The following is a 25,320-nucleotide window of genomic DNA, read 5'->3' on the forward strand; positions in this document are numbered from 1 at the left end:
TGCAGACTCTCTGGCCAGAGGTCTCACAGCCAGGAGTGGCAGAGTGAGAAGAGAACCCAAGCCGGTCTACCCAGAGCCTCTGGTCCGGTCCTTCGGAGTGAGGGGCTACCCACAGGGCCATACCTGCTGGTGGCTGCAGTGGGCGCATGCTCAGGAGAGGAAAAGATGCGGTGCAGGTAGTCATTCAGCAGTTCCTCGTGCACGATGCCTGTGCCACAAGGCAGAGGGAGAGAAGGGTCACATGGTCGGTGCAGCTCCCAGACCGTGCTGGCCCTCCAGGCTCCTGGTCCCAGGCCAGCCACAGGGCTCAGAAAAGCAGTCACATTGGGTGTACTGCCCCAGGGCTGCTGAAGAAGAGCTCGCTCACAGGACAAGGGGTGCAGCAGGGCCTGCAGCTCATGAGACCTGGGGCTTCACTGCCTTTGTATTTTCCTTCTCCTTCCCTCAACACAAGGAGCCTCCTCCCAGCCCTGCCAGCCTTTACCTGTGACCCTGGACTTCTCAGCGTCTGATGTCAGCCTATAGCTCTTGCGGGAGAAAGACATGCTGGACTCTTTGGACGCCATCCTTCATCTCTTGAGGGCAGCCAGCGGTCCTGGGGGGCTGAGCCAGAGGCAGAGCTTATCTCTTTGAAGCCAGCCAAGGGCCCCCATAATGACCTCAGTTCCGGGGTGGCAAGAAGGCCTGGGAGCAGGTGAGGCCAGGTGCATGCACACTCACACACAAACCAACCCCAGGGTACAAGAGAGCAGGGGCCTCCCAGTTCCTACACAGGGAGGGTGGATAGGGACCCCACCACGTTCCAGGGCTCAGCACGGGGCCTGACAGGGAGTAGCTGTCACATATAGGTTTGTTGCACCAAACTAAATGTCTCAACCCCAGAAAAATGAGACCCAAGTGTCCAAAGTGAGGTGGCCCAGAGACAGACAGACCCTGTTTCCTTCTCAGCTGTAAGCCACACTGGGTCTAGCTCATATCCAGTAGAGAGAACCCTACCCCACCTTCCCCTAAGTGTGGCCCATCATCCAAGGGCTTGGTGCCATCTCCAGCCCTAAGTCCTGCTGACACCCAAGGCCAGGATCTTCCCTTCTCTTGTCCACAGGCCTGCTAGTTTTCTTCTTCCCACTCGCACGCCCAGCCTTTCACCCATCAGAGCACCACCCTCGCCCAGTCATCACTGCAGACCCTGCTGCTCTTCCCATTGCTGCCCACCCCACCCATGCCATGGTGTTGCTGCAGCTGTTTCAGAAGATGCACTAAGTCGCTGGTGACGGCCTCAGTGATCTGGAGCTGTGCTGTCCAACGCAGTGGCCGCTAGCCATGTACAGCTATTTACATGTGAACTAAAACTTAAAAATTCAACTTCTCATATTAGCCACATTCCAAAAATTCAGTAACCACATATGGTTAGCGGTTACTGTACTAAGCACTGAAAATATAGAACACTCCCATCATCACAGAAAGTTTTATGAACTCCAGTCTGGAGCCTGGCCTTCTAGCACTGCCTTCGACTGCACTCCCATCTCTGCAGCCCAGTTCCTTATCTCACCTCACACAGGTCCTCTGTTCCCACCACACACCCTTGCCCATTCACAGCCCGCACCACGCCTGCCCCTGGGGAAGGTGACTGTCCCGCCATGCCGCCTACGACCGGCCCTCCGCGGGCGTCCATGACTGACCGCTGCCCATCTCACACCAGAGGAGGTGCGGGGCAGATTAGACCCGGTCACTCATCTGATCAGCAAACCTTCCAGACATCCACTCCGGGTGTCAGGTGCTGAGGACCCAGGTGATAGGCGGACTTGACGTTGCTCAGGGATTCCCTGCCCCGTCGATCCTGTCCAGCCCCGCCGAGGGATCCGGACTCGGAACGGAACCGACCCCATCTCGGCGCCCAAGGACGCAGAGAGCAGCGCATGTCTCCCCCAAGTCGCCCCCGCCCGGCCCCAAGCGCCGGAGGATCCTCCAGGCCAGCTCCAGCCCGGAGTCTCGCGTCACAGGCTGCAAGCCCTGGGCGGCGAGCACCCTCACACTGGGCCGGCTACGGCCGGGAGGGGAGCGGCAGGGACCCGCCCCGCTCGGAGCCCAGCCGCCCCTCACTCACCCCCAGCCTCGGCCGCGGCGCCCCGGCTCACAACATCCACCCAGCCTCTCGTCTACGGCGCCTGTCCAGGGCCAAACCGCGGTCTTGCCGCGCACGCGCATCGGCTCGCGCCCGGCGTCCGCGCGAGGGGGCCCCCTCGCGGTCTCCAGCCGGGTCATTCCCGGCCTCGGCCTCCACCGACAGCCCAACCGCCTCCGACCCCCGCCTGCGCAGAAGCTCCTAGCCCAGCCGGTCCGAGCACTACGTCCTAACTGGGAGCCCCAGGCCGCTTATCCCAACTCCTACCCGTACGTGGAGGCCGGGCCCAGAGATTCCCAGAACATTTGAAAGGCTACCGGCCAGGGTCCCTGCTACCTGTCACTCCCACGTCCATTCAGGCCAGACAGGTCGCCTCGCTTACCTTTCCTGGATTGGCAACTGTGCCTTGGTGAGGGGAGCCTCTCTGGGCTCTGCTGCTGGGGTGTGGGCTGACTTGCCTACAGCTGGGGCTGATAAGTCAGCAAAAGGGGCAGGCTGCTTTGAGGCTGGGTCAGGAAACATTTGCCACTTTACAGGGAAGAGCTGAGGCTCAGAAAAGATTAGTATCGCACCACCCAGGGGCTAGAACCCAAGCCTCTGGCACCAATCATGCCCACACCACTCTTCCCTTCAGAGCAACGTAGGCTGCAGAGGGTCTCCAACCCCACCCCAGGGCACATCAAGTGTCCCCACTGAACACCTGCCCACTACATAGGGCAGGGGCTAACTGTGCCAGAGTAAGGGCCCTTGCATTTCACCCCGGGGGCCTGAGGCCTGGCTCCACCCCCATTCCGGCCACTGGGTCTCAGGTCAGGCTCCAGCAGGCCTGGAGTGGGGGTGTGGAGGCAGAGCCACCCAATCCCGTAGGGACAGGTTTCACAACTTCCCGGATAGGGCTGTGGTGGGTCACAGTGCAACCTCCAGCCAGGAGGATGGGGTGGCTCCCACTCCTGCTGCTTCTGACGCAGTGCTCAGGGGCCCCTGGTGAGTGCCCCCCACCCTGATCCCCATTTGCCTTCAGGAAGGGGTCATCCCTGGGCCCACCCTGCTATTCAGGCCAGGAGCTCACTTTCCTACTGGGCATGGAGCCAATGAATGCTCTTGGCTTCTTGTGCAGAGCTGGGTAGCCCCAGGAATACATCTGGACACTGCCTATTCAGGCCTGAATTAGAATGCCTGCATTAGAATTAGAATGCTGTAGCATTGAGGCAGTGTGGGAACCGCACAGATGCATGCGCACATCAGGCAGTTACCCCTCATGAGCCTAATCTAACCCTCTAACCTAGCGTATGCCCTGCTGCTGATGGGAGCCCAGACTTGGAGTCAGAATGCCTGGGCTGGGCCTCGGCCTGGGTAATAGGACAGCTCTGAGCCTTAGTGTTGCTGAGATGAAATAAGCTCCCCAGGGCAAGCACCATCACCCACTGCTCTCATGATACTGTAGGTTTTAGACCTGAGCCTAGTGCCTTGCCTAGTAAACATGACCACTGGTGGTAACTACCATGTCTGGGCCTGCTTCTCCCCGTACAGGGGTCTCACCCTTGAACGTGCCCACAGGGTCCATCCCAGAGGCCTTGTAGCTTTGATCCCCTGCATGAAGTGTGGATGTGCGGACATAAATGCACTGACGTGCACCCCCACCCCCACAGGGCAGCGCTCGCCCTTGAATGACTTTCAGGTGCTCCGGGGTACGGAACTGCAACACCTGCGGCATGCAGTGGGGCCCGGGCCTTGGCAAGAGGATGTGGCAGATGCTGAGGAGTGTGCAGGGCGTTGCGGGCCCCTACTGGACTGCAGGTGAGTGACTACAGGACTTAAGTAAGACTGGGTGGCAGGTGAACCTGGGCAACCCTGTGCCTCGTCCTCCCAGGGCCTTCCACTACAATGTGAGCAGCCACGGTTGCCAACTGCTGCCATGGACCCAATACTCACCCTATACTCAGCTGAAACGTTCGGGGCGCTGTGACCTCTTCCAAAAGAAAGGTAAGTGGCTGTGGAGAAGGTGGGCCAGCGATAGGGCTGCTGAGGCCTCAGGCCTTGTTGACAATGGGTCTCTTCCTCCCAGACTATGTGCAGACCTGTATCATGGACAATGGGGTCAAGTACCGGGGCACGGTGGCCATCACCACTGGCGGCCTACCCTGCCAGCACTGGAGCCATAGGTTCCCCAATGACCACAAGTAAGACAGACACCTCCCCCTCGGTCCCTGCCCGGCCCGGCGCCTGCCCCCACCCCAGCACGCACTGAATTGCTGCTCTCTGCCCCCAGGTACACGCCCACACTCCGGAACGGCTTGGAGGAGAACTTTTGCCGCAACCCTGACCGGGACCCCGGAGGTCCCTGGTGTTACACGACAGACCCTGCAGTGCGCTTCCAGAGCTGTGGCATCAAGTCCTGCCGGGAGGGTAAGCGGCTCTGGGTCGAGACTGGAGGAGCATGCCCACGCCCGTCCACGAACCCACCGGCCTGTCTTTCCAGCCGCTTGCGTTTGGTGCAATGGCGAGGATTATCGCGGCGCAGTGGACCGCACCGAGTCCGGACGCGAGTGTCAGCGCTGGGACCTGCAGCGTCCGCACGCGCACCCCTTTGAGCCGGGCAAGTACGTGTGGGCGGGCGCGGCATCGCGGGGGCCGGACTAGGGGAGGGCCCAGGACTCCAGGGGCGGGACCCGGGAATACGGCAGGGGCCACCCTGGGCCCGAGGCCCAGGGTCTTGTTCGCGCCCCGCTACCGCCGCCAGGTTCCTTGACAAAGATCTGGACGACAACTATTGCCGGAACCCTGACGGCTCCGAGCGGCCCTGGTGCTACACCACCGACCCGCAGGTGGAGCGAGAGTTCTGCGACCTCCCCCGCTGCGGTAGGGCTCGAGGGCGGGGCCTGGGAGGGCACCTGGGAAACGTGGGGGGCGTGGCCTGCCTGCGGAGAGAGGAGGGACTGGGCGTGACCCGGCGGTGGGCCCGCGGGCGTTGTACTCGGCCTCCGCCCCGGCCGCGGTCTCAGCTCCCACTCGGGCTCCGACCCGTCCATCCAAGGGTCCGAGGCACAGCCGCGCCACGAGGCCACGACGCTCGATTGCTTCCGCGGGAAGGGCGAGGGCTACCGGGGCACGGCCAACACCACCGCCGCGGGCGTGCCCTGCCAGCGGTGGGACGCGCAGAACCCCCATCAGCATCGTTTTGCGCCGGAGAAATACGCTTGCAAGTGAGCTGGCGGGCCGCCGCTGGGGGGCGTACCTTTGCAGCTGGGACCTCCGGAGTGGGGTTCCGGGGCGGAGCTTGATTGAAGGTGGGGGGATCGCAGGGGGGCGGGCTCCAGCCGGGGGCGGGGCTCCAGCCGGAGGCTGGCCGGCCGGTGGGCTGCGCCCCACCAAGAACTGAGAGGAGCGCCCGCCCAGGGATCTTCGGGAGAATTTCTGCCGGAACCCCGACGGCTCCGAGGCGCCTTGGTGCTTTACGTCGCGGCCTGGCATGCGCGTGGCCTTCTGCTACCAGATCCCGCGCTGCGCCGACGACGTGCGGCCCGAAGGTAAGGCCCAAGCTGGGACTGGGAGCTTGGAGCCGGAGGGCTGGGACGAGAACCGGCTGACGGCCGCCCCCGCTCGCCGCAGACTGCTACAACGGCGTGGGGCAGCGGTACCGCGGCTCGGTCAGCAGGACCCGCAAGGGCGTCCCGTGCCAGCACTGGTCTGCGGAGATGCCGCACAAGCCGCAGTGAGTCGGTCCGCGCGCCCGGCCCCTCCCGGACCAAGGCCACAGGCTCCCCTAAGGCGGCACGCCGTCACCTAACGAGCCCGGCAGGGGTTTGGGATTACCCTGCTAGGACTTCGCGTCCTCTCCCGCCCAGGTTCACACCCACCTCCGCCCCCCACGCGCATCTGGAGGAGAACTTTTGCCGGAACCCGGATAGGGATAGCCACGGGCCCTGGTGCTACACTACGGACCCGGGGACTCCGTTCGACTACTGTGCACTGCGGCGCTGCGGTAAGCGCGACACTCCCTCGGGGCCCGCCCCCAGCCTCCACCTTAGAGGGCTGGCTCCCTCAACGCAGGTGAACTTGGTTTTTCAGATGATGACCAACCACCGTCCATCCTGGAGCCCCCAGGTATGCACTTGGGCCAGGCTTGGGTTGGGGCCTCTTAGGGGCCTCCATCCAGTCGGAGTTTCCCGAGGCCCATTCTATGCCCCAGACCAGGTGGTGTTTGAGAAGTGTGGCAAGAGGGTGACCCGCCTGGACCAGCAGCGCTCCAGGCTGCGTGTGGTGGGGGGCCAGCCTGGGAACTCACCCTGGACAGTCAGCTTGCGTAATCGGTGAGGCACAACTGCCTCTCCTCAAGAGAGGAGCCGAGGGCATATCCTTATATCCTCTGCACTTATGCTTGGGGAGTGGGAACCTGTCCCTGGCCTCGGGGGTCTTAGCCAAGAGATTGCAAGTCCAGCCTGTGTCCTAGAACTCACTGTTCTCTCCTAACCTCTACTCCTTCAGGCAGGGCCAGCATTTCTGTGGGGGTTCCCTAGTGAAGGAGCAGTGGGTACTGACCGCCCGGCAGTGCTTCTCTTCCTGGTGAGCCTTGGGTTTGGGGACCCAGTCACACCCCCCTGCCTTCATCTTCCCCTTAGCTACCTTTCCCAGGTGAGCCTTGGGGCAGCAGACTATGAGTCACGACTGATCTAGCAGAGCTTCTCCCCCAGCCATGTGCCTCTCATGGGCTATGAGGTGTGGCTGGGCACCCTGTTCCAGAACCCACAGCCGGGGGAGCCAAGCCTGCAGCAGGTCCCCGTGGCCAAGATGGTGTGCGGGCCCTCAGGCTCCCAGCTTGTTCTGCTCAAGCTGGAGAGGTGTGTGACAAGTCAAGAGGTGTGAGGTGGGGCTGAGCCTTGTGGGCTTACATGCTGAGCACCCTCATTCCCATTAAAGACCTGTGACCCTGAACCAGCGAGTGGCCCTGATCTGCCTGCCCCCTGAGCGGTATGTGGTGCCTCCAGGCACCAAGTGTGAGATCGCAGGCTGGGGTGAGACCAAAGGTAAGAAAGAACACCGTGCAGGGGCATGGGCTACCCCAGGCCAGGAGGCCTAGCCTCAGATCCTACCCAGAGGCCCTCTCCTCCTTCCCATTCTTATCACCGTAGGTACAGGGAACAACAAAGTCCTAAATGTGGCCTCGCTGAACGTCATCTCCAACCAGAAATGTAACGTCAAGCACCGCGGACGTGTACGGGAGAATGAGATGTGCACTGAGGGACTCTTGGCCCCTGTGGGTGCCTGTGAGGTCAGTGCTGGGGCACCCATTCCCAGCTCAGGGAGGGTCCGGGAACCTGAAAATGTACTACTTTATCCCCAAGGAGGCTAGTGTCTGCCTTGGCCCAGGGCCCCCTCACCAGGTCTTCCATCTACCAGGGTGACTACGGGGGCCCACTTGCCTGCTTTACCCATGACTGCTGGGTCCTGGAGGGAATTATAATCCCCAACCGAGTGTGCGCCCGGCCCCGCTGGCCAGCCATCTTCATGCGCGTCTCTGTGTTTACGGACTGGATTCACAAGGTCATGCGGCTGGGCTAGGCCCAACTTCGATCTCATGTATTTGGGAGAGGACAGAGTTTCCTGTCAGACATAAAGCTGCCTCTCCTCTTCACACCTCTGCAGGCTGCTTCTTAGCCTCTGCTGGGAAATCAGTTGGTGTACGCCCTTGCTAGGGCCTGGGTGGCTCAAGCTCAGCAGAGCTGGGCTGGGAGACCTCACTCGAGGACTACCTTAGCCTGTAGGTGGGGTGGAAGGGCAGGTCCTCACTAGTTCCCTAGTTAAACTGCTGGTAAGAGAAGGGTGGTGTAGGGCAGTTTCTAGCAGAAGAGCCTGCAGCAGAGGGAGCCAGCCTAGTGAGATCCCAGTTGGCCCTGACAGGCAGCAGCTGAGCCTCTCACTGTCCCCTCCCCGTCATGCTGGAGGTAGGTGAGGTCCTTAAGGCTACCACACCCAGGGCCTACAGTACTCTGAACCCCAACGGTGAGGCTGGGGTTAGGGATGGCTGGGTATAAAGTACCAGCAGGAACCAGACTCTGTGTCCTCGTTTATTATGACCGTATAGCCTACATTCCTTGGCTCACCCATCCATGAAGCCCACAGCCCAGGAATCCCGTCGCTGGTCCGCCAGACCCCGGGGCTCTCCAAGAGCCAAGTGCGGCTCCTGCAGGGAGGCGGGGCTTCAGCTGCTCAAGTGCGTGCGCAGCCAGAGCACAGCGTTCATGAAGCTGTCCGACTCCACCTCCACTTCTGAAAGCGCGTGCGTGCTTTTGGGATAGAGCAGGAGCCTGCAGTGGTTGTGCAGCCACGTTTAAGGGTGGCGGTTCTCCCCTGCTCACCTGCCCACCAGCTGCCAGGGCCGGCCTGCCGCACTCACCGGACAGGCACGTGCCGGGCCTTGAGGGCACGGTAATACTCCATGCCCTGCTTGAAGGGCACGCGCCGGTCCTCCTGGCCCAGCATCAGGAGCAGCGGGGTCTTCACCTGGGGGTGTGGGGAGCGGTGGTGAGCAGGGCCCCAGGGCTCTGGAGAGACTGGCAGCGTACCGGGCAGGGGGACGGCTGCCTACCTGAGGGGTGTACTTGATGGGTGACTTGTCCAGCATCTCGGCCCACACGCTGAGGTCTGGCAGGCAGTCGCTGCTGTAGGGGAAACCAGCCTCCACCACGCACCTGCAAGAGACTGCACTGAAGCAGCCCCAGGAGCCCCGGAGCCCGCGGGGGCTCCGTGTCGGGCATGAGGCGATACAGAGAAGGGCAGGGGCCTGCGGAGCACACCCACCAGTCAGGGATGTCGGTGGAGCCCATCATGGAGGCAATGTTGATCACAGGGTTCCTCGCCACACAGGCACCATAGGTCTCAGGGTACTGACCAATCAGGTGGCAGGAGAGAAAGCCACCGTGGGAACCACCCATGAGAGCCACTCGGTCAGCGTCGAAGTGTTCCTCCTGGAGCACCCGCTCTACTGCAAACTACAGGGTGGGGCAGAGTATGCTGCAGCCAGCTGCCCGCCCGAACAGAACACACCCCGACAGGTGACCCTCCAGCCTGTCCAGAAGCCCCGGCCCCTGCTACCTGGACGTCCTTCACATCCTGCTGGCCCACATTGCCGGGAAGGGAGAGGATGCTGTCCTGGCCAAAACCCGTGGAGCCACGATAGTTCACTGGAGGCCAGGGAGGAACCAGACAGGGGGGTCAGCGACATTCCCAGCCCCCTGGTCGCGCTTTCACCCCTCTGTGAAGTGGGCCTTGGGGCTGGCTGCTCCACAGACTGTCGAGGCGCAGGGGCCAAGAGATTCGAGGCTGTTGCCCAGTGACCACAGCACCCTTTCCATGGAAGTCCCTGGTAATGGTTGCCAGGTCCGGGCTGCAGACAGGCCTGGAGACTAGGGTGGTACCCATGCTGCCTGTCCACCCCATCCCCCTCCACAGCCCTACCACTGCTGCAGGGCCCGGCTCACTCACCCAAGAGTACTGCAAAACCCATCTTGCAAAGCATGGCTGGGAACAGCATCCAGGCAGTGACAAAGGATGAATGGGGTCCCCCTGCAGACATGGAGCACAGAGTGAAAGAGCCGGCCAGGACGGGCAGTGGGAGGGCAGCAGCTCTTAGACCAGATGCCTACCGTGGGGCATGACCACCATGGGCACTTGGGTCTTATCTGGAGGGTCGCTGGGCTGCAGAAGGATTGCTTCAAAGTCAAGGCCAGCTGCAGGGAGAAGGCAGGAGTCAGCAGAGCCAGAGCCGCTGCCCAGGGGCTTCCCCAGCCAAGGCCTGAGCCATAGCTGCAGGTCTGGGGCTGACCGCTGAAAGAAAGATCTGGTCCAAGACACCTGGACCCCAGGAGGCTCATACTCCTGCCCTAGTTAGGGAGCCCCACTCTGTCAGGACAGCATCCCAGATGAGATGTGGTCAGAGGCCTCAAATAAGGCAGTGTCTTTGGGCCTTGGTTTCCCTACCACAGAGCATTTGGTTTGGTGATGCCCAGCCCTGATACCCAGAGTAGGCGCCCACATACCTGGACACTACTCCCCAGGAGCATGCACAAGCGGAACAGAGAACCCCCCCCCCCGGATGCAGGGAAGGTGACCACAGATGCTGTGTGCTGGGGAACTTGGGAGGTGTCCCTCTGCCCTGGCCCAGCTCACCATACTGCAAGTTCTCTTGCTCTGGGGGTGGCTGCAGTACCCGGATGGCCCAGGAAATGTCAGGAATAGGCTCGGCCTCCTCCAGGGACACCCACAATACTTCCTGTTCCTTCCCTGCAGGAGGCAGGAACCCAACTTTCTGCCAAGGGGAAAGAGTGTGTCATAGGTGGCCTGGCTGCCTCCCTGCCCTTCCACCTCTGCCAGGGTGGGAGATGGGCAGCTCGCACTATGCTGGGCCTTTTACCCACCTCCACAGGGTACATCATAGACTCCTGTTGTGAGCTGGTATATGCAGAGACGCACAAAAGCACGCACCCTTTCCTCCTGAGCTTTTAGGCTCTGCTGTCTCCTTGTGCTCCATTCCACCAGAGGACCAGGCACTTTCCCAGGCACCCTATTCTTTATAGAGCAGACCTACACCTGGTGGTTCCTCTCCATGGGCGCCAGACCCTTGTGGACCACGCTGGGCTGGGCCCATGTCTTGGCCTCCCACACAGTGACCAACCCCAGTCAGACTCAGGCCAGCTCCCTGACCTGGGGAGCTCAGGCTGCACAGAACCCTCACCTCCTGGCCTGGGGCCCAGCAACACTCACCAGGCTTGGGGGCAGGTTGGGCGTGGAGAACTGTGCCACCATGAGGTCCTGGTCAACTGTGAGCAGCTTCCAGCTTCCACCTGACCCCCCTGGAGAAGGCAGATGCCACCACCTTTCCCACCAACTCCCTGCACGGCCAGAGTCCCAGGCCGGCGGCTCTATGCCAGGGTGCCCCTTTCACCCCGAGAAGCAAAAAAACACCCACAAAAAGACTGTCACAAACACCCCACTGCACGCAGCCCTGGGTGAGTCTCCTTAGTCCCTTGTTCATCCAGCAGATGCAAACTAAGCCCAGGGACTGCCAAACCCGGGGCCACAGCAGACGCCCATGGCACGTCCACCCACAGCTTCATGACTGCAGTCTGCGGGGGTGGCAACTAGGCCTAAGGGGTTGGAGTGGTGCTGATTCTGGGCTTGGGGTCCAAGGAGATTCTCTAGCAGAACCCATATGACAAGGTACAGTTTCGCACAATACTTTGGAATCTTGTGGAGGAAGGACTACAGTCAGGGCAGGTAGAGGACTCAAAAGACATTTTAGGGGCAGAATCACAGGCCCAGATAAGAGGAAGATGAGGGAGCCAACACAGGGTTTCTCATGGGCCCTGGGACAGCAGAGTTGCCTCCGCCTGAGGTTTGGGAGGTCGGGGAAGGATGACTCTGGCAGATCTTGGCAAGAGAGAATTTTGTAGGTTTGAGAAGCAGGGCCAGGATGTGCAGAGCAGAGTGGAGCAGGGGAGGCAGTCTGTTGGCTGGGAAGGTCCTGCATGGTCAGGGTCCTTGCGAGACGCAGTGAAGGCTGCAGGACAGTGGTGCAGAGTGGCCAAGGGTGCCAGTGATGGCCCAAGCGCCGGAGCTCCCGTCCCGCCCCTGGCCTGGCCGGCCTGCACACCAGCCCCGCTCACCAGCTGTCAGGGCGCTCACACTGCCCATCTGGGTGTCCACAACGAACAGGTCCTGAAGCAGAGGGGAGGCCACGTGTAGCACCACAACCCCCAGCCCTCTGGGCCCTTCCCCGCCCCCTACCCTCGTAGGGACCCCGGGGCCAGGCCAGGGCTGTAAGCAACCATGGCAACGGCTCCTCAGTTGCCATGGCTAGTGGTCTGGAAGCCTGGACTCAAATCCCAGCCCCATCGCCACTTGCAGCGGGACCTTGCGCGAGGAAAGGAACGCCTCTGAGCCCCTGAGCTAGCGTGAGGAACAAATGATCTCACACTCCAACAAAAAGAAGCCTGGCGCACTGTGGGTGTCCCTACCCGATCCCTAGGAGAAAGCCTCTGTCCTATCTCCATCAGCATAGTGTTCGGGGGCCCACCTAATGGCAGCCCCCTGGCCCCCCAGCTGGAAATGCCTGGGGGAAGGGGAATTGCACCTCTGCCTCAGAAAGAAAGGCCAAGGGCTCTGCTGTGGGGCACCAGGGCAGGCAGGGCCTGAAGGGGCTCCTAAGACCTTTGGCCTAGGCATTCCACCCAGCAGTATGCATATGCTCTGCCCCAGGCCCAGGGCCCGTGGAGGCTGGTCAGAGGGGCTGTCTCTCAACAGAGGGCCCCTTACCTGCCGGCTTCGCTGAGCTGAGTCAAAAACCACTCTCTGGCTGTCAGCCGACCAGCATCCCAAAGGCAGCAGGCTGCAGTAGATCCCAGAGAAGTTCTCTGCAAAGATGGGAGGGCTGAGGCCATGTCCAGCGGTGGAGGTGTGGGAGGTCAAGCCTGAGGCAGGCTGGGCCGCTGGGGAACTCCCCCCAACCCAGGGCCCCTGCAACTGTGACAGAATGGCAGTCCTACACATGGGGGTGCCCTAGGTGATGGGCGGCTGCCTAGAGAGGGGCCCGGGGCCGGAGGCCTCTGAGGGCCCGGGAGAGGCAGAGCTCAAGGGCTTCTGAGAGAAACCATAGCTGCTCGGAAGAAATGCACTGGCTCTCCTAGGAGCTGCTCTTGCTGGGCCCCTGGTAGGCACCTAGTGCTGGAACCAAGATGACCCCTGTCTGTCTGTCCATTATGGTGCTCAGCAGAGTGCCTGGCAGAGGGGGCTGAATCAATTCCACTCATTTAACTCTCACTACAATGCTATAAAGAAAACAAGGGCTACCACCTCCCACAGATAATAAATGGAAGCTCAGGGAGGTGAGGATGCCATCCAAGGACACACAGCTAATAAGGAACAGCTGGGATTCAGACCAGATTCCCCACCACTGCATCCCCACAACCCAAAGAGATAAACAGGCCATGACTTTTCTACAGGACCCCTGGAGCTGACCAGGTGGCCTGAAAAAAGAGACCTCATGTCCTTGGGATGGTCCAGGATCCCAAACAAAGTGGTGAGCACCTGAGACTCTGACCAGAACTTCTCAGCCAAGAGCCACCCACCCAGAGATCCCACTGACTCAAAGGCTTGGATGGGACAAACACTACAGTGGGGTCTGGGAGTGGGACAATGCAGCACCCTTGAGCTTGGAGCCTTTCAAGCAGGACATTCCAACCCTGTGTGCTTTCTGAGACCCCTTGGAACAGAGCCTTTAACCGGCCACTGGAAACATGGGGATGAAACCATCTAAATCCCCTGCCAGCTTGGGCCACTCTGATCTCAGCTGTGGTCCAGCTGACTTCCTTCTCTCAGAACTGTCCCGTGGTGACGGCCCCACTCCCTGTTCAGGCTGGGCCTGAAGCTGGCCCAGCAGGGAGGGACACTCAGACAGAACCCAGCATGGGGCTAACAGATGGCAGGAAAACAGAACTGCAGGCTCCACTGCACCCAACGAGACACACCCCTTACCTCCCAGCTGCCGAGGCACGACATCCACCACCACTGAGGTGACCTTGGTATACCAGTCATACTGCAAGAGAACACAGTGGTCAGGCCCACCGGGGGACGGGCAGTGTGCTGAGGGCACAGAACTCTTTACCCATCCTCTTCTCTGACAGCCCTAGGGAGCCTCAGGGGAGGGGAGGACCTGAGGCAAGCCTGATGTATTTCCTTTCTGATGACCTGGATAGTTGTCCGAAGGGGCCTATGACTTTCCCAAGGAGCTCTTCTTGGGCAAGGACTAATACTCTCTAACTGCCGGCTGTATCCCAGCCCCTTGTACACCCTGACCATGGGCAGATGAGAAGCAAAGGGAGGAGAATTCTTGAAGACAGAGAATGCTCTAAGGCGGTGGGTCCTGACGGTGCAAAGCCCCCCACACCAGCACTCTCAGCCTCCAGGTCCTGCTCTGGGAAAACAGGCAGAACTCACACCATCACTGCACCCAGGACAGGAGGTCCACTGAGGGGCCCATGGGGAGATGAAGCTGACCCTTCATCTCTCATCCACCATCCCTTCCTCGTGCTGACGACGCCCACCCTCTTCCAGCTCACCAGACACAGCTGGCTACACTGATGATGGGGGACCAGAGATGGGTACCGCAGGTAGACGATGCGACACTGGTCTGGGCTCAGACGGGGAGAAGACACAGCCAGAGAGTCATCCGAGAGAAGCTCTAGGCCAGATGAAAATGTGAGCATCATGCAGGCTGGCAGGGCCAGTGTATGTCAGCAAAGCACAGGTGGGCACCAGCACTTACCACACTGACCCCCGGTGAGGTCCACATAGTATAGGGCTGACCTGGAACCACCAGAGAGACACTCAGCTTCAGAGCCAGCCTGAGCTGCAAGGCCCCCTGCCTTGCCCTGCTTCCTCACCTGCGATTGGTGCAGAAGCGGATGCCCAGCCGGAAGGGCTCATGCCACCAGCCTACAAACACCACGCCCGTGTCTCCAGGGGCCCAGAATGCCTGTAGACAAAACCCCGGGGCAAGTGTGAGCAAGGGGCAACAGCTCAAGCAGGGCCCCCAGACTCCAGGAGTGAGGCAGGCCGAGTCAGTGCTAACCTGTCCAGGGGACACACTCTCAGGGACCCCCTCAAGCACAGAGATGTTGCCACTCTCGACGTCCAGCACACAGAGCACAGGAGTGCTTTTGGAAACCATGTTTTCTCCCCAGTCTTCATAAAACACAAACTGATCCCCCTAAGAACACAAGATACTCAGTGTCCAGCCTGTCTTGCCTCCCCAGTTCTGACAGGCACGATGTGGGCAGGGAGCACACTTGAGCCCTAGGCTGCCCAGAAGGGCCTTTATGGACTGGCCGTAAACATGAGCACCTTGATGGCCTGGTCTGGTTTCTTCGGCCTGGCCATCTCATCATCACTGCCACTGATGTCCAAGGCTTTTGTCTGAAAGAAGGACTCAGCCTTCGGGCGCTTCTTCTCTGCGACATACAACAAGTGTGTCTCCGAGTGCGACCAGGACAGGCAGCCAAAGCAGTCTGGGTGTAAGGAAGGCTGATCAGGAGGAGCCCTGGGCTCCAGCTGCCCCTCCTGTCCACCCTGTCTGCTCACCAGCCAGCTGCCTACCATCCTCGTACACGAGCCCATGTTTCTCCAGCACCGACAGGTTGAAGCTCTTGAGCTTCCGGTTCTTCTCCCAGACCTGAGGACATCTGGGCATCAGGTTACCTGCCCCCCAACAGAGCCTCATCTGTGGGACTGAGCCCCCAGTCGCCCACCGCCTGGTCCCATGCAGTCTCACCTCCAGGAACTGCTTCTCCTCCCCAGGGCTCGTGCCTCCAGCTTTGCGCAGCACGGCTTTCATGGCGCCTGAAGGAGAGTCTCTGCTCAGCAGCCTGAGGAGGACATAGGGTAGCAGGTCAGGGTCACCACCCACACAGTCCCATCCTACCCCTTCCTGGCCACAACCTCCTAGACAAGATTCTTGAGACTGGTCCCACATCTGCCCCTGCAGCCCTTGTAGCTCCACTATGGCAGTTGGCCTTGCCTCTCCTACCTGGGGCAGAGGCTCTACTCTCCCCAGCCTCCCTGAAGCCCCAAGGGCTCTAATCCAGGCCCAAGTTTGGACAAAGCCTCCAGTGCTTATCAGGCCATGTCAATAGAAGACCACCTGAGCTCCCAAGAGGCAAGAACCTGGCTCCTGGCCTCCCTTCAGGGCCCTACCTGCACCAAGACACATGGCAGGCCTTCATAAAAGGCTTGCAGATGGCTGTGGCCTTGCCCACAAGCTTCTTCCCTCAAACTTACTCCCCCCGGGTCTCCACACTGTTGCCCGCGGGCCCTGAGAACACCACTGAGTCCCCATCGTGGAACACCAGGTACTGGCGGCAGAATCGAATGTTCTCCATGCGTTCCAGGTCCCTCTGGGTCCACTCTGTGAGGAGAGGCATGAGACTTAATTTGAGTTCACCAGTCCCAGCACAGGCTCCTCTCAGCCCCTCAAGAGGAAGGCCCAGCCCACCTCCCCAGTCTGTCTTGATGTTCTGGAAGCAGGATGGACAACACTTGGCCACAACTCAAGTCTAGGCCTGAGCTGATGGCATGTCAGAGAGAAACCACTAGTCTGCTCCCAGCATCCACCCCCATCCTAGAACTTGAGGGGAGCCAGGCACGTGTATGGGATATGGCGAGGCGTGAGACTGAAAGGCCCACACCGTGTATCCCGGTCTGCATTCTACTCCCACACCCTCAACTCATGCACTCAAGGACACCATGCCACAACACACCGAGCAGCGTCCCCCATACACCCGTATGTAAGGTCCTCTGAGGGGTGCACCCTCCCACACCCACTTTCTCCAAGCCCCGTCTTCCTCCACACACTCGTGTGCACTGCCAAGCAGCAAGCCCCTCCACATCTCCTTCCTCTCCACGCGAGTGCACGGCTCCGGAATGGGCCCGCCACTCGATTCCCCTCCATACACACACCGGTGTGCACCGTCCGGTAGCGGCCCCCGTACTGGGTGAGGATATCCGGGCCCAGGCAGGCGGCGCTCAGCGTGGGCTGGCGGCTAAGGCCCCGGTACAGCGCCGCCGCCTCCTCGGGCTCGTTCAGCAGCACCTGCGCAGGGGACACACCAGGGTCAGGCCCGGCCCGGGCTGCAAGGACCACGGGCACCGCGGGCCGAGCCCTCACCTGGCGCTCCATGGTACCTCTCGGCCGCCGGGGTAGGGCGGTACCTGCTGGCGCCCGGAAGTGAGGCTGCGGGGGGCGGAGCCAGGAGCGACCCACCCCCACCCCCCGCCCTGCGTCTGCCACCGCCGCGCCGCGGGAGGGGCGGGAGCTTCGACGAATGAGCGAGGACCCTAAGGAGAGGGGCGGGACCTCGAGGGTGAGGAGGTGGGGCCTGTGAGAGAGCGATCTGAGCTTTGGACCCGGGAGTCCTGGAGGCGTGGGGGCAGGGGCTTCGAGGGGAGGCGGCCAGAGGCCAAGTCCCAGGCCTGGTGCTGGGAGGGGAAGGAATAGGGTGTCCGAGGAGAGGAGCTAGCTCTAGGAAACGGAATACAGGATCAGTCTCTAGGCTGGGCGAGGCGTGTGACCGACGACATGGCCCGCTTGGGGAGGAGGCGAGGCCCGAGTCGGGAATAGCCGGTGAGGTGAAAGAAGCTAGGTCGGACGGGGGTGGACCCTAAGAAGGACGAGGCCTGGGAGGGACGCAGATCAATGGATCTCTCTCTTTTTTTTTTAAGATTTTATTTATTTATTTGACAGAGAGAGACACAGCGAGAGAGGGAACACAAGCAGGGGGAGTGGGAGAGGGAGAAGCAGGCTTCCCGCGGAGCAGGGAGCCCGATGCGGGGCTCGATCCCAGGACCCTGGGATCATGACCTGAGCCGAAGGCAGACGCTTAACGACTGAGCCACCCAGGCGCCCCGATCAATGGATCTTTGAAGATAGGGGCGGGGCGGGGGCAGAGCCCAGTGAAGGTCGGATAGAGGAAACGGAGATGAGGGCGTGGCCCGGGGAGACGGGGTTGGAGCCGAAGCTTGCCCCAACAGGCATCACCCGCAGCCCTGGGACTGACCGTTGGCTCCCTTCTTGTCCATTACGAGGCAAACATTCACCAGCAGGTGCCAGTCCCTGCCCTGGAGGGGCTCCGAGGTAGATGGGGAGAGGAGCGCGCAGAGCCCTGGGTTGCCGGGCAAAGAAGGGCGGATGCTGAGCTCTCAGGGTGTCGCCTGGGCTTATCGGCCACCAGGCCTACCCCAAGAGCTATCTGTCCCTGCAGCCCTCAACTGCCCTGTTCAGTGGCACCTTGCTGGGGATCGTAAGCCGGTGGGTTTCTGCCTGCCCCCCCCCCCCCAGCCCCAGGCCTCGTCCAAAGCTCTTGGGTGCAGAGGGCCCGACGGGGGTCAGGCTCCACCTAGAATCAAAGAGCTTCCTGTGGACAGGAGAACCTGGGCAGGCAGGCAGACTCCCTCAGCACAGTGGCACAGAACTGGATGGGCTATGATGGCAGGGAAGGGCAGGAGAGACTAGGCACCAGTCAGGCTATAGGGATGTCCCCTACTCCATATACCTTGAGCCTGGCTGGTCTTCCACACCTCAGAGACCTGGCTCCCTGCACTCTGCCTTGCCTCTGACTGAGATCCCCACTTGCCTGGCCTGCAGCTTCCCCTTCGCCATCAACCACATCGGACTAGTTAAGTAAAAACAGTTCCCACTTTCTGAGGCCGCTTGCATTTGTGGGCACTGAGTATGTACAGGCCTGACAAGGCCAGAACTGAGAGCAGAAAGGGTGACCACAGCCACCAATCTGAGTGGAAAGGTTGGAAACTAAGATGTTCATCACAGCGTTATGTATTATATTAAGGAAAACCAGGACCATGGTGCCCGGTCTTCAGGGTATATACAGTAGACTGGCTATAAACTCATCATGCAGCTGTCTGGAAGCCGGGCATTGGAGGATAAACACCTAATTACCTGGGATGAACATGTAGAAATAAACAGGAGTCTAGAAAACAGAAGGTACTGCACCTTCTGGTTTCTGTTTAAAATGAAAAAGATAGGAAGGACCTACATCAAGGTATTAACCCTGCAGGAAGGTCAGAGGTGAGGCTGATACTCTTTTCTTTATCAGCATTTTAAAAATCTTCTAGCAGCTCTGGGCTACTTTGGTAAGGAGGTTCTCCCATCCTTTTGGGGAAGGACTAAGGTCTGACAGACTCCAAGAGTTGAGGGATTGAAGGAGACACAGCAAGGCAGAGAGGTGTAGCGCTTGTGGGCAGCACCAGGGGGCAGCACCTGCTCACCTGGCTCACCAGGAACCAGGTTCCAGAAAGCTGTGCCCCTGGACACACAGGCCTCAGATGCACGGTCCAGCAACAGCTGCGCAGTGACCTAGCTGCTCCCTCCAGGTCCAAACTTGGGACCTGCCACCGACGTCTTTGTGGAGGGCCCGTTGTTTTTGGCAGGCTTGGTGTAAACAAAGCCATGGCCTCGCCAGCACGTCTACAACTTGGCCCTTTCCCTTTCCCTTTAACTGTGAACAGACAGGATTATCCCATGTTTGGGGCTTTGTTCCTCGGGCTAAGCCTTCCCACTGCAGAAACCATCCCAGAGACAGTCTGTAGGTTGTTTATATCAAGTCCTTTTATTCTGATACCACAGAATTACCTTGTCACAATACAGGGGGGAGGGACACCGAAGTACCACGAGTTCTCACAGAGCACAGGAGGACGGCACACAATTCACAAGGTCATGTGGAGGACTCGGGTCATTGCACTTACAACTGTAAACTTGTTTGTTTGACTTTGTACAGCACTCTTCCCCCCTCAAATAAAGGAGAGAAGGAAAGAAAGGGAGGGAGGGAGGGAGGAGAAAGCAAAAACAAGACATGGAAGCTAGCAGAGGAAAGGCGCTGGGCAGCCACCACTCTCCAGGGCACTGTGCTTGGAGAGCAGGAGCTGATGTGATCCCAGAGGCTGAATGAGGCAGACACGCACACACATACACATTCACACACTTGTTCACATGCATACACACACAGTATCTCACGATTTCCATGGCTCTCCAGCGCCACCCCAGTGCACATGGGTACCCAGGGAGACAGAGCTGATATCTCTGAGGAGTTTCGGTTGGTCAGGCCTGTCCCTCTGACCCTGTCGGAGTCCACGATGACAAGTATTTACAGAATGGAGGGAGGGTGGTAGGAGGGCAGGGGAAGGCCAGTAGGCCAGGACCATGCTGCCATGGCAAAGTATCTGCCTGGGAAATGCCCCCACAGGCTCCAGAAGACAGGCCATAGTTACTACCACTGCTGCCCTCTCATCATGGGCCCTGAGACCCCATTCTCTTCCTAAGGACTAAGTGTGTGTGGGGGGGGGTGTCGCTGCAAAGTGAGCGCATTGGGCCCTGGAGTGAGCAGAGACAGTGCCCTTGCTCATGACACTGAGGAGGCAGATGTGGAGAAGGCCTGGACTGCATCCCAGAGACCCTTTGCTCATTTAGAGATGTGCCCGATGCTCCCCACCGCCCGAGGCACCCAATGCTGGTCTCTCAGCCTCTGGCTGCAGTGTCCCCCAGAGCCACAGCTGCATCTACACAAAGGTCAGGACACCTGTGGCCCAGAGAGGCCTGCTCCAGCCGCCTTCACACGGGGTGACGGGTACAGAGGTGTCCTGTGGGTAGCTTGGGGAGTGGGGAGTGGCAGATGTCAGAAAGTTCAAACTCAGAGGGCTTGGTCCGAAAGGAAATTTGAGAAAAAGTCAACGTTTTAGAGCCTGAGACTGGGCCTGATGGAGAAGGACCTGCTGCCATCTCCCTGCCTGCTCCCTGTTCCTGGGCCCATCCCCTGGCCTTTCATGGTAAGGATTACTGCCTTGGTCCCCACTGTATCCAGCCACCAGGCACATCCCCACACAGACCTGGCCCTGGGTAGTCAGAGGTGATGGAGAGTGGCCTCCCTTAGCCCTTGCTCAGACGGGCTCTTAACAGCCCAGGCCTGATCTCTGGGATGAGGCAGGTGTCCTGGGGGACGGGTGAAGCCCAAATCCAGGAGGACCAGGGTCGCAGGCCCAAAAAGAGGTCGACAGCCTCCTGTCCCATCCACAGCTGCCAGAGGTGGGCCAGGATCCCCCTCTGAAGGGCTGTGTAGACCGTACTGGAAAGCATGAGAAATGTGGACCCCTGAGAAATGCATGGTGCAAACCAGAGCACACTGGAGGAAGGCCAGGCCTCGGGGGGTCGGGTGGTCACTGCCTGCCGCATTGTCGACTTAGTCAGAGAGAAGCTGAGGAGCAGTGGGATACCTGGGCTTCAGGGACAAGGGTGGGCAGGGAGGTTAGGTCCTGGGGACAGATGGAAAAAGGGTCACAGCACAACCTTCTGTGAATTCTGCCATTGACAAGCTTCCCAAGAAACTCAGCTTGAAGCTACTGTCTAGAGGAACACCTGCTCTGGTCCAAGATGACTTTGTCAGCTGTCCTCACCACAAGGGCCGGAGGTCCAGCTCTTCCTGAGCACCTGAGCACCCTGCACCCCAGCCTCTATCTCTTGGCTCACAGACCTTGGAGCTGCCCAGCTACAAAGGAGAGGCAAGGAGCAGCTGTAGTCAGGAGCTGGGGTCCCTAGGACATAGCCAGACCCTGCCCTTGGCCTGTGTCTCCGGCCAGAGACACAGGCCAGCTCTGTGCCTGAGCCATGTCCCACCGAACGGGGTGGCCAGACACCCCTGGCTCAGGGATGGGATGAGAGGGGGAGCAATTTACAGAGGGAAATCCTATAGCAAACCTTCAGAATGTTCACCCACACACTCCTGTGTGGGCCCCACCAGCGTGTCTACTCCAGAGGCTTCTTTTCACCTGCCATCCTGGTCCGAGAAGCCCGCAGGGCATGCGAAGCCCTGCGCTGCCTACGCCACAGCCTAGCACGCTCAGGCAACAATTCCAGCAGGTCCTCACTAGCTCGTGCAGAAGTCAGCTAGAAGCACTCCAGGAGGAGAAGTTCTGAGGCAAAAAGAACTCCCAAGCAAGAGGGTCGAGCATTTAAAATGGATGAAATCGTGCAAAAAGGCTGTGAGCTGTGCATGCCTCACTGCAGGACAGGCGGTGACTCACCTGGCAGCAGCGCGTCCTGCCACAGGTCAAACATGCCACAGACTGAGAATTTCACACACACAGTGGGAGCAGGGGGCGGGGGGCAGGGTTGATATGAGCATATCTATCCAGTTTCTCAACTGCACGTTTGCAATTGACTCCTTATACATAACATGGAATTTATTAAATATTAACAGTTGTCTTTGAGGGTTTATATTTCATTGCATAGAACGTTAGAGATGAGACTGGTGGGGGTGCCCAAGAGGAAGGGAGGCCCCCAGGGCAAGGGCCTTGGGGAGGAATGCCACCCAGTCCGCCAGGTGGGTGGACGGTGCCACACCCCCCAGCACAGGGCTCTGGGCCCGGCCCTCGGCTGGCAGGAGCCCTGGCCCCTCTGCTCTGAGCATGCCCACTGGTGATGGCTTAAGAAGGACTGGATTGCACAGTAAACAGAGGCGGGCTGAGGGGCCTCCCTAGACCTCGCCCTGGGGTTGTGCTCTTGGTGGCCTGCTGCCCGCTATTGCTTCTGAGTCAACATTCTCCCTGTGCTGAGCAGGGGCAGAGCAGAGAGGAAACCAAACCATCAGTCACAGGAGGTGGTGGAGGGGAGAGGCAAGGAGGTGAGCAAAGAAAAAGAGAGAAGGGGGAGAAGGAGACAAAAAAAGAAAAATGCTTATGAGGTATACATGTAAATCAAACTGAAATGATTAAGGCTGTTCTCGAAATCAAAAGAAATCCCCAGGTGTACGAACAAGGAGCTGGCTGATCGAGACAATGGCGGTGCTGCCGGGATGCTCACGATGGCTGGGGGCGGGCGGGGGGGGGGGGGATGGCTTTGAGATGGTGGCAGGCGGGCTAGCATGCTGCCACCCATGGGCTGGGAGAAGCCTCAGCCAGTGCCCACGCTGCTTTTTGCTGCTATGGCCTCTTATTTCAGCGATGAGACAGTGTTAGGTCCTAATGTTTGTAAAGTTCTCCCAACCCCCCGCTAGCCACACGGAGGTCTGCTCTGATGTCACCCAGAGGGCAGGGTGAGGGGAGCAGGGCCCTGTGGCCACAGAGGGATCCGGGTCAGCTGGAATGTGAAGGAAACGGAGCCCGGGGCCCCCAGCCCTCAGTCAAAGCCCCTCTCCAAGGCTGTGGAAAAACTTCTGGCATCGTGGAGGGAGGGCAGCGTCCATCAAAAACAGGCAGCCTGCGCCCAAACTCTGTGTATAACGCATAGGAAGCCTGGCTGGCCGGGCCGCAGTGGCAGGGTGTCCGGAGAGGGCTCCTCCCTCCCAGCGAAGGCTAGGCCTCGAAGATGGTGCCCTGAGGAGAGCAGGGTCTCTGGAAAGACAATCACAGGTCCCCCGGGCCAGTGGTCCCAACATGTCCAGCAGATGCTTCACCCAGGCAGCTGCTGTTAGAAAACGTCCTCAACTGAGGCCTGCCTGCCACGTCCCACCTGGTGTGAGTCTTTGGGCCAAGGGTTTGCCAGATTGCAGATGCTTGGAGGAGAGAAGGCGGGAGGCGGAGGGAAAGAAGGAAAGAAAGAAGGATGTCGTCAAGAACTGTGGACAGCTGCTTCCCATCCCTACCCTCCTCTCGGTCGGTGGCCTGCCATGCACCGCTGGCCTGACCCCTCCTCCCCCCGGGGGGGGGCCCCCCCACCTACTGAGCCTTGGGGAGATGCGTGCTTGAGCAATTTTGAGGTCACGAAGAGAAGGACAGGAAGTGAGAAGAATCCAGTTGGCCAGTAAGGGACATTTCTTGAATATAACATAAGTTGCTTCAGAGTGAGGAAGATGGGATTTTGTTTAAAAGGGCCAGCCTCCCCCAGCCCGCTTCTGAAACGGTCATAGAAGACACCAGAGGACGGGCACTCACAGAAGTGCTGACCGCTTGGCCCAATTGTTAGCCAAACGCCAGAACTTGAGGGAGACCCCTTTAACTACAAAGCTAGTGGTCTCAGTGGCCACCCAGGTTTTGTGAACAAAACCATGCCCGTGGTTCTTTTCACTCCTCGGTGACGGAGCCCTAGGCCTAAGCCCAGGGTGGGTTCTGCCATGGCCCCAGTCCATGGGCTGCCCTTCCTTCCCTTCAGCACAATTTCTGATTTCACATCTGTTCTGGGGCAACTCCGAGGAAACATCCGGCTGGGTGGGAAAGTGGCAGGGAGCCCGCCGTCGTGGGCTGAAGGCAGGAAGAACGCTGGGGGAGCCGCACTGTGGCTACTGTAATTTGAATAAATTCCGGGCTCTTTACTTTGGCCTACAAAGCCCACCGGAGCTGGCTCCCACCCCCTGGGACTTCACTCCTGACCACCGTTTCCCTCCGCTGTGGCTCTGGCTATGCTGGCCTTTTGCCTGGTCCCTAAGCCCACCTGTCCCATCCCAACATCATCCTGCCTCTAGCCTTACCTCACACTGCCCACTCTCTTCAGAGCAGCCCCGGTGGCCCATAACCCTGCCTCCCTGGCTTCATAACACTCATCACCTTCAGAAATCACCTTTTTAATCTTTTTATTTTTTTAGCTTATTTATTCTCTGCCCCCCTTAAATGGACTGTCAGCTTTGGAGGGCAGGGACTTGGTTTTGTTCCCTGCTGTATCCCTAGCACCTGGAACAGGGCCTGGCACCTGCCTAGGGCCTGACAAACATTTGTGGAATAAATGGATAAGTGGATGGAAGACTGGGCCTTTCTGGTGCCCCCATTGTTCCCCCAGACAGGCAGCCCTTTGGAAAGTACACCCAGCTCCTTCCTACAAGCAGCCCTTGCCTGGGCTCCCTTGTGATTTGCTCGCTGCCTCTCTGGCCCTGCCACACACATGCCTGCTCACCATGAGAAGCGTCCAAACCTCTGTGCTCTAGAGCCGAGAGGCGGCAAAGGAAGGGAAGGGAGAGGGTCCCAGGCTTATGGAATGGTAGAAGGTGGTCCCTGGCTGGGCACAGAGCAGCGCCACTAGCCAGCCTACCCTCCCCGCCATCCTGGAGGACGCACAGCCTCCTCCTCTGCCGTAGAGGCAGGGCTGAGGCCAGAGAGGGCTCCGGGAGGAGGCTTCTCACCCCGTGTTGGCCACTGCAACCCACACAGAGCCAAGGCTCCCATGCGGAGGCCCTTCCACTCTCTCCCTGGGCTGACCTGTCTGGGGGCTGAGACCGCCTGCCTGTCCAGTGACCTCCCCCTCCTCTCTGTTATTTCCGTCTGCCTCGCTTCTCATTCTGCTCTCCCATCTGGCAGGTCAGGAGTTCAGCCTCTGAAGTCAACGGTGTTTGAAGCTCAGGCCCGTGGCTGCTGAGCTCGGCAGGGTTGGGGACTCTGGCCTTACCCGACTGTCTGGGGCAAAGTCACCAGCACCAGACTCAGGGGAAGGGGCTTTGGAATGGTGCCCAGTGCACAGCCCCCAAGTTGAGGGGCACGGTTGGCTCTGCTGGGTCCTTCCCCAAGGTTACTGCCTGAGTCATCTCAGCCAGCCCAGGGGTCTCTGCCTCTCGGGTAGCTGCCAGACCCATCACAGCTGAAGGAAGCCCACCAGCCTCCTCCCAGTTCACACTTGGAGGAGCTACGTGGGTCTGGTCAGCCAGGCCTTGGACCTTCAC

At 59.8% G+C, this 25,320-nt stretch overlaps 4 protein-coding genes across 10 annotated transcripts in view; 1 reads left to right on the forward strand and 3 right to left on the reverse strand.

The window, feature by feature from the left end:
* The window catches only part of RNF123 (ring finger protein 123), a 30,865-nt gene extending 26,671 nt beyond the window's left edge, over nt 1–4,194 (reverse strand). For 3 of the 6 annotated variants that reach the window (XM_045862363.3, XM_045862356.3, XM_045862362.3), the window contains exons 1-3: nt 2,105–2,472; nt 485–603; nt 124–208 (exon numbers count right to left, since the gene is read on the reverse strand). In XM_045862363.3, the coding sequence (XP_045718319.1) occupies nt 124–208; nt 485–566 (167 nt within the window). In that variant the 5' untranslated portion in view covers nt 567–603; nt 2,105–2,472. Of the gene's footprint in view, nt 1–123; nt 209–484; nt 604–1,747; nt 2,080–2,104; nt 2,473–2,504; nt 3,773–4,054 lie in introns of those variants that run through there. The other 3 variants (XM_054504748.2, XM_045862358.3, XM_045862361.3) reach the window with 3 other exon arrangements.
* On the forward strand, nt 3,019–7,752 carry MST1 (macrophage stimulating 1). 2 transcript variants are annotated; one of them, XM_045902200.2, is made up of 18 exons: nt 3,019–3,106; nt 3,772–3,919; nt 3,993–4,105; nt 4,188–4,302; nt 4,392–4,528; nt 4,602–4,722; nt 4,863–4,981; nt 5,157–5,325; nt 5,519–5,649; nt 5,732–5,834; nt 5,968–6,104; nt 6,191–6,226; nt 6,312–6,432; nt 6,608–6,685; nt 6,814–6,960; nt 7,040–7,146; nt 7,252–7,391; nt 7,520–7,752. In XM_045902200.2, the coding sequence occupies exons 1-18, from the start codon at nt 3,055–3,057 to the stop codon at nt 7,679–7,681; spliced, it is 2,136 nt and encodes a 711-aa protein (XP_045758156.2). In that variant the 5' UTR covers nt 3,019–3,054; the 3' UTR covers nt 7,682–7,752. The 2 variants fall into 2 exon arrangements, with proteins under 2 accessions (XP_045758156.2, XP_064452067.1); XM_064595997.1 differs by lacking the exons at nt 5,519–5,649; nt 5,732–5,834 and having other exon boundaries at nt 3,036–3,106.
* Nucleotides 7,753–8,174: 422 nt separating this feature from the next.
* APEH (acylaminoacyl-peptide hydrolase) lies at nt 8,175–16,935 on the reverse strand. Its single transcript, XM_045862364.3, has 22 exons — nt 16,839–16,935; nt 16,631–16,763; nt 15,953–16,079; nt 15,447–15,540; nt 15,272–15,347; nt 15,020–15,183; nt 14,748–14,885; nt 14,560–14,651; nt 14,442–14,482; nt 14,236–14,357; nt 13,652–13,712; nt 12,434–12,531; nt 11,785–11,836; nt 10,883–10,971; nt 10,289–10,427; nt 9,766–9,849; nt 9,605–9,685; nt 9,215–9,303; nt 8,921–9,111; nt 8,709–8,811; nt 8,517–8,623; nt 8,175–8,427 (listed from the first exon to the last, which is right to left on the reverse strand). The coding sequence occupies exons 1-22, from the start codon at nt 16,848–16,850 to the stop codon at nt 8,322–8,324; spliced, it is 2,199 nt and encodes a 732-aa protein (XP_045718320.1). The 5' UTR covers nt 16,851–16,935; the 3' UTR covers nt 8,175–8,321.
* A 1,288-nt stretch (nt 16,936–18,223) lies between these two features.
* BSN (bassoon presynaptic cytomatrix protein) overlaps nt 18,224–25,320 on the reverse strand; it is a 46,831-nt gene continuing 39,734 nt past the window's right edge. Inside the window, exon 13 of the mRNA XM_064593312.1 lies at nt 18,224–23,229. The gene's annotated coding sequence lies outside the window, so the exon portion shown is untranslated. The remainder of the gene's footprint in view (nt 23,230–25,320) is intronic.

This window comes from Mirounga angustirostris, unplaced genomic scaffold (assembly GCF_029215605.1).
Source record: "Mirounga angustirostris isolate CCGP_5_RB_7025 unplaced genomic scaffold, mMirAng1.0.hap1 SCAF_1, whole genome shotgun sequence".
In the NCBI taxonomy this organism is placed as follows: Eukaryota; Metazoa; Chordata; class Mammalia; order Carnivora; family Phocidae; genus Mirounga; species Mirounga angustirostris.

Excerpts from the sequence above, each read along its gene's own strand:
- MST1 (XM_045902200.2), top strand. The coding sequence starts at position 3,055 with ATGGGGTGGCTCCCACTCCTGCTGCTTCTGACGCAGTGCTCAGGGGCC. Across the intron at positions 4,723-4,862 it reads CACCCCTTTGAGCCGGGCAA|GTTCCTTGACAAAGATCTGG; the intron begins GTACGTGTGGGC and ends TACCGCCGCCAG. Across the intron at positions 6,227-6,311 it reads GTCCATCCTGGAGCCCCCAG|ACCAGGTGGTGTTTGAGAAG; the intron begins GTATGCACTTGG and ends TCTATGCCCCAG.
- APEH (XM_045862364.3), bottom strand. Across the intron at positions 15,541-15,952 it reads AGTGTGGAGACCCGGGGGGA|GCTGCTGAGCAGAGACTCTC; the intron begins GTAAGTTTGAGG and ends TGTCCTCCTCAG. Across the intron at positions 14,652-14,747 it reads AGAGTGTGTCCCCTGGACAG|GCATTCTGGGCCCCTGGAGA; the intron begins GTTAGCACTGAC and ends TTTTGTCTACAG.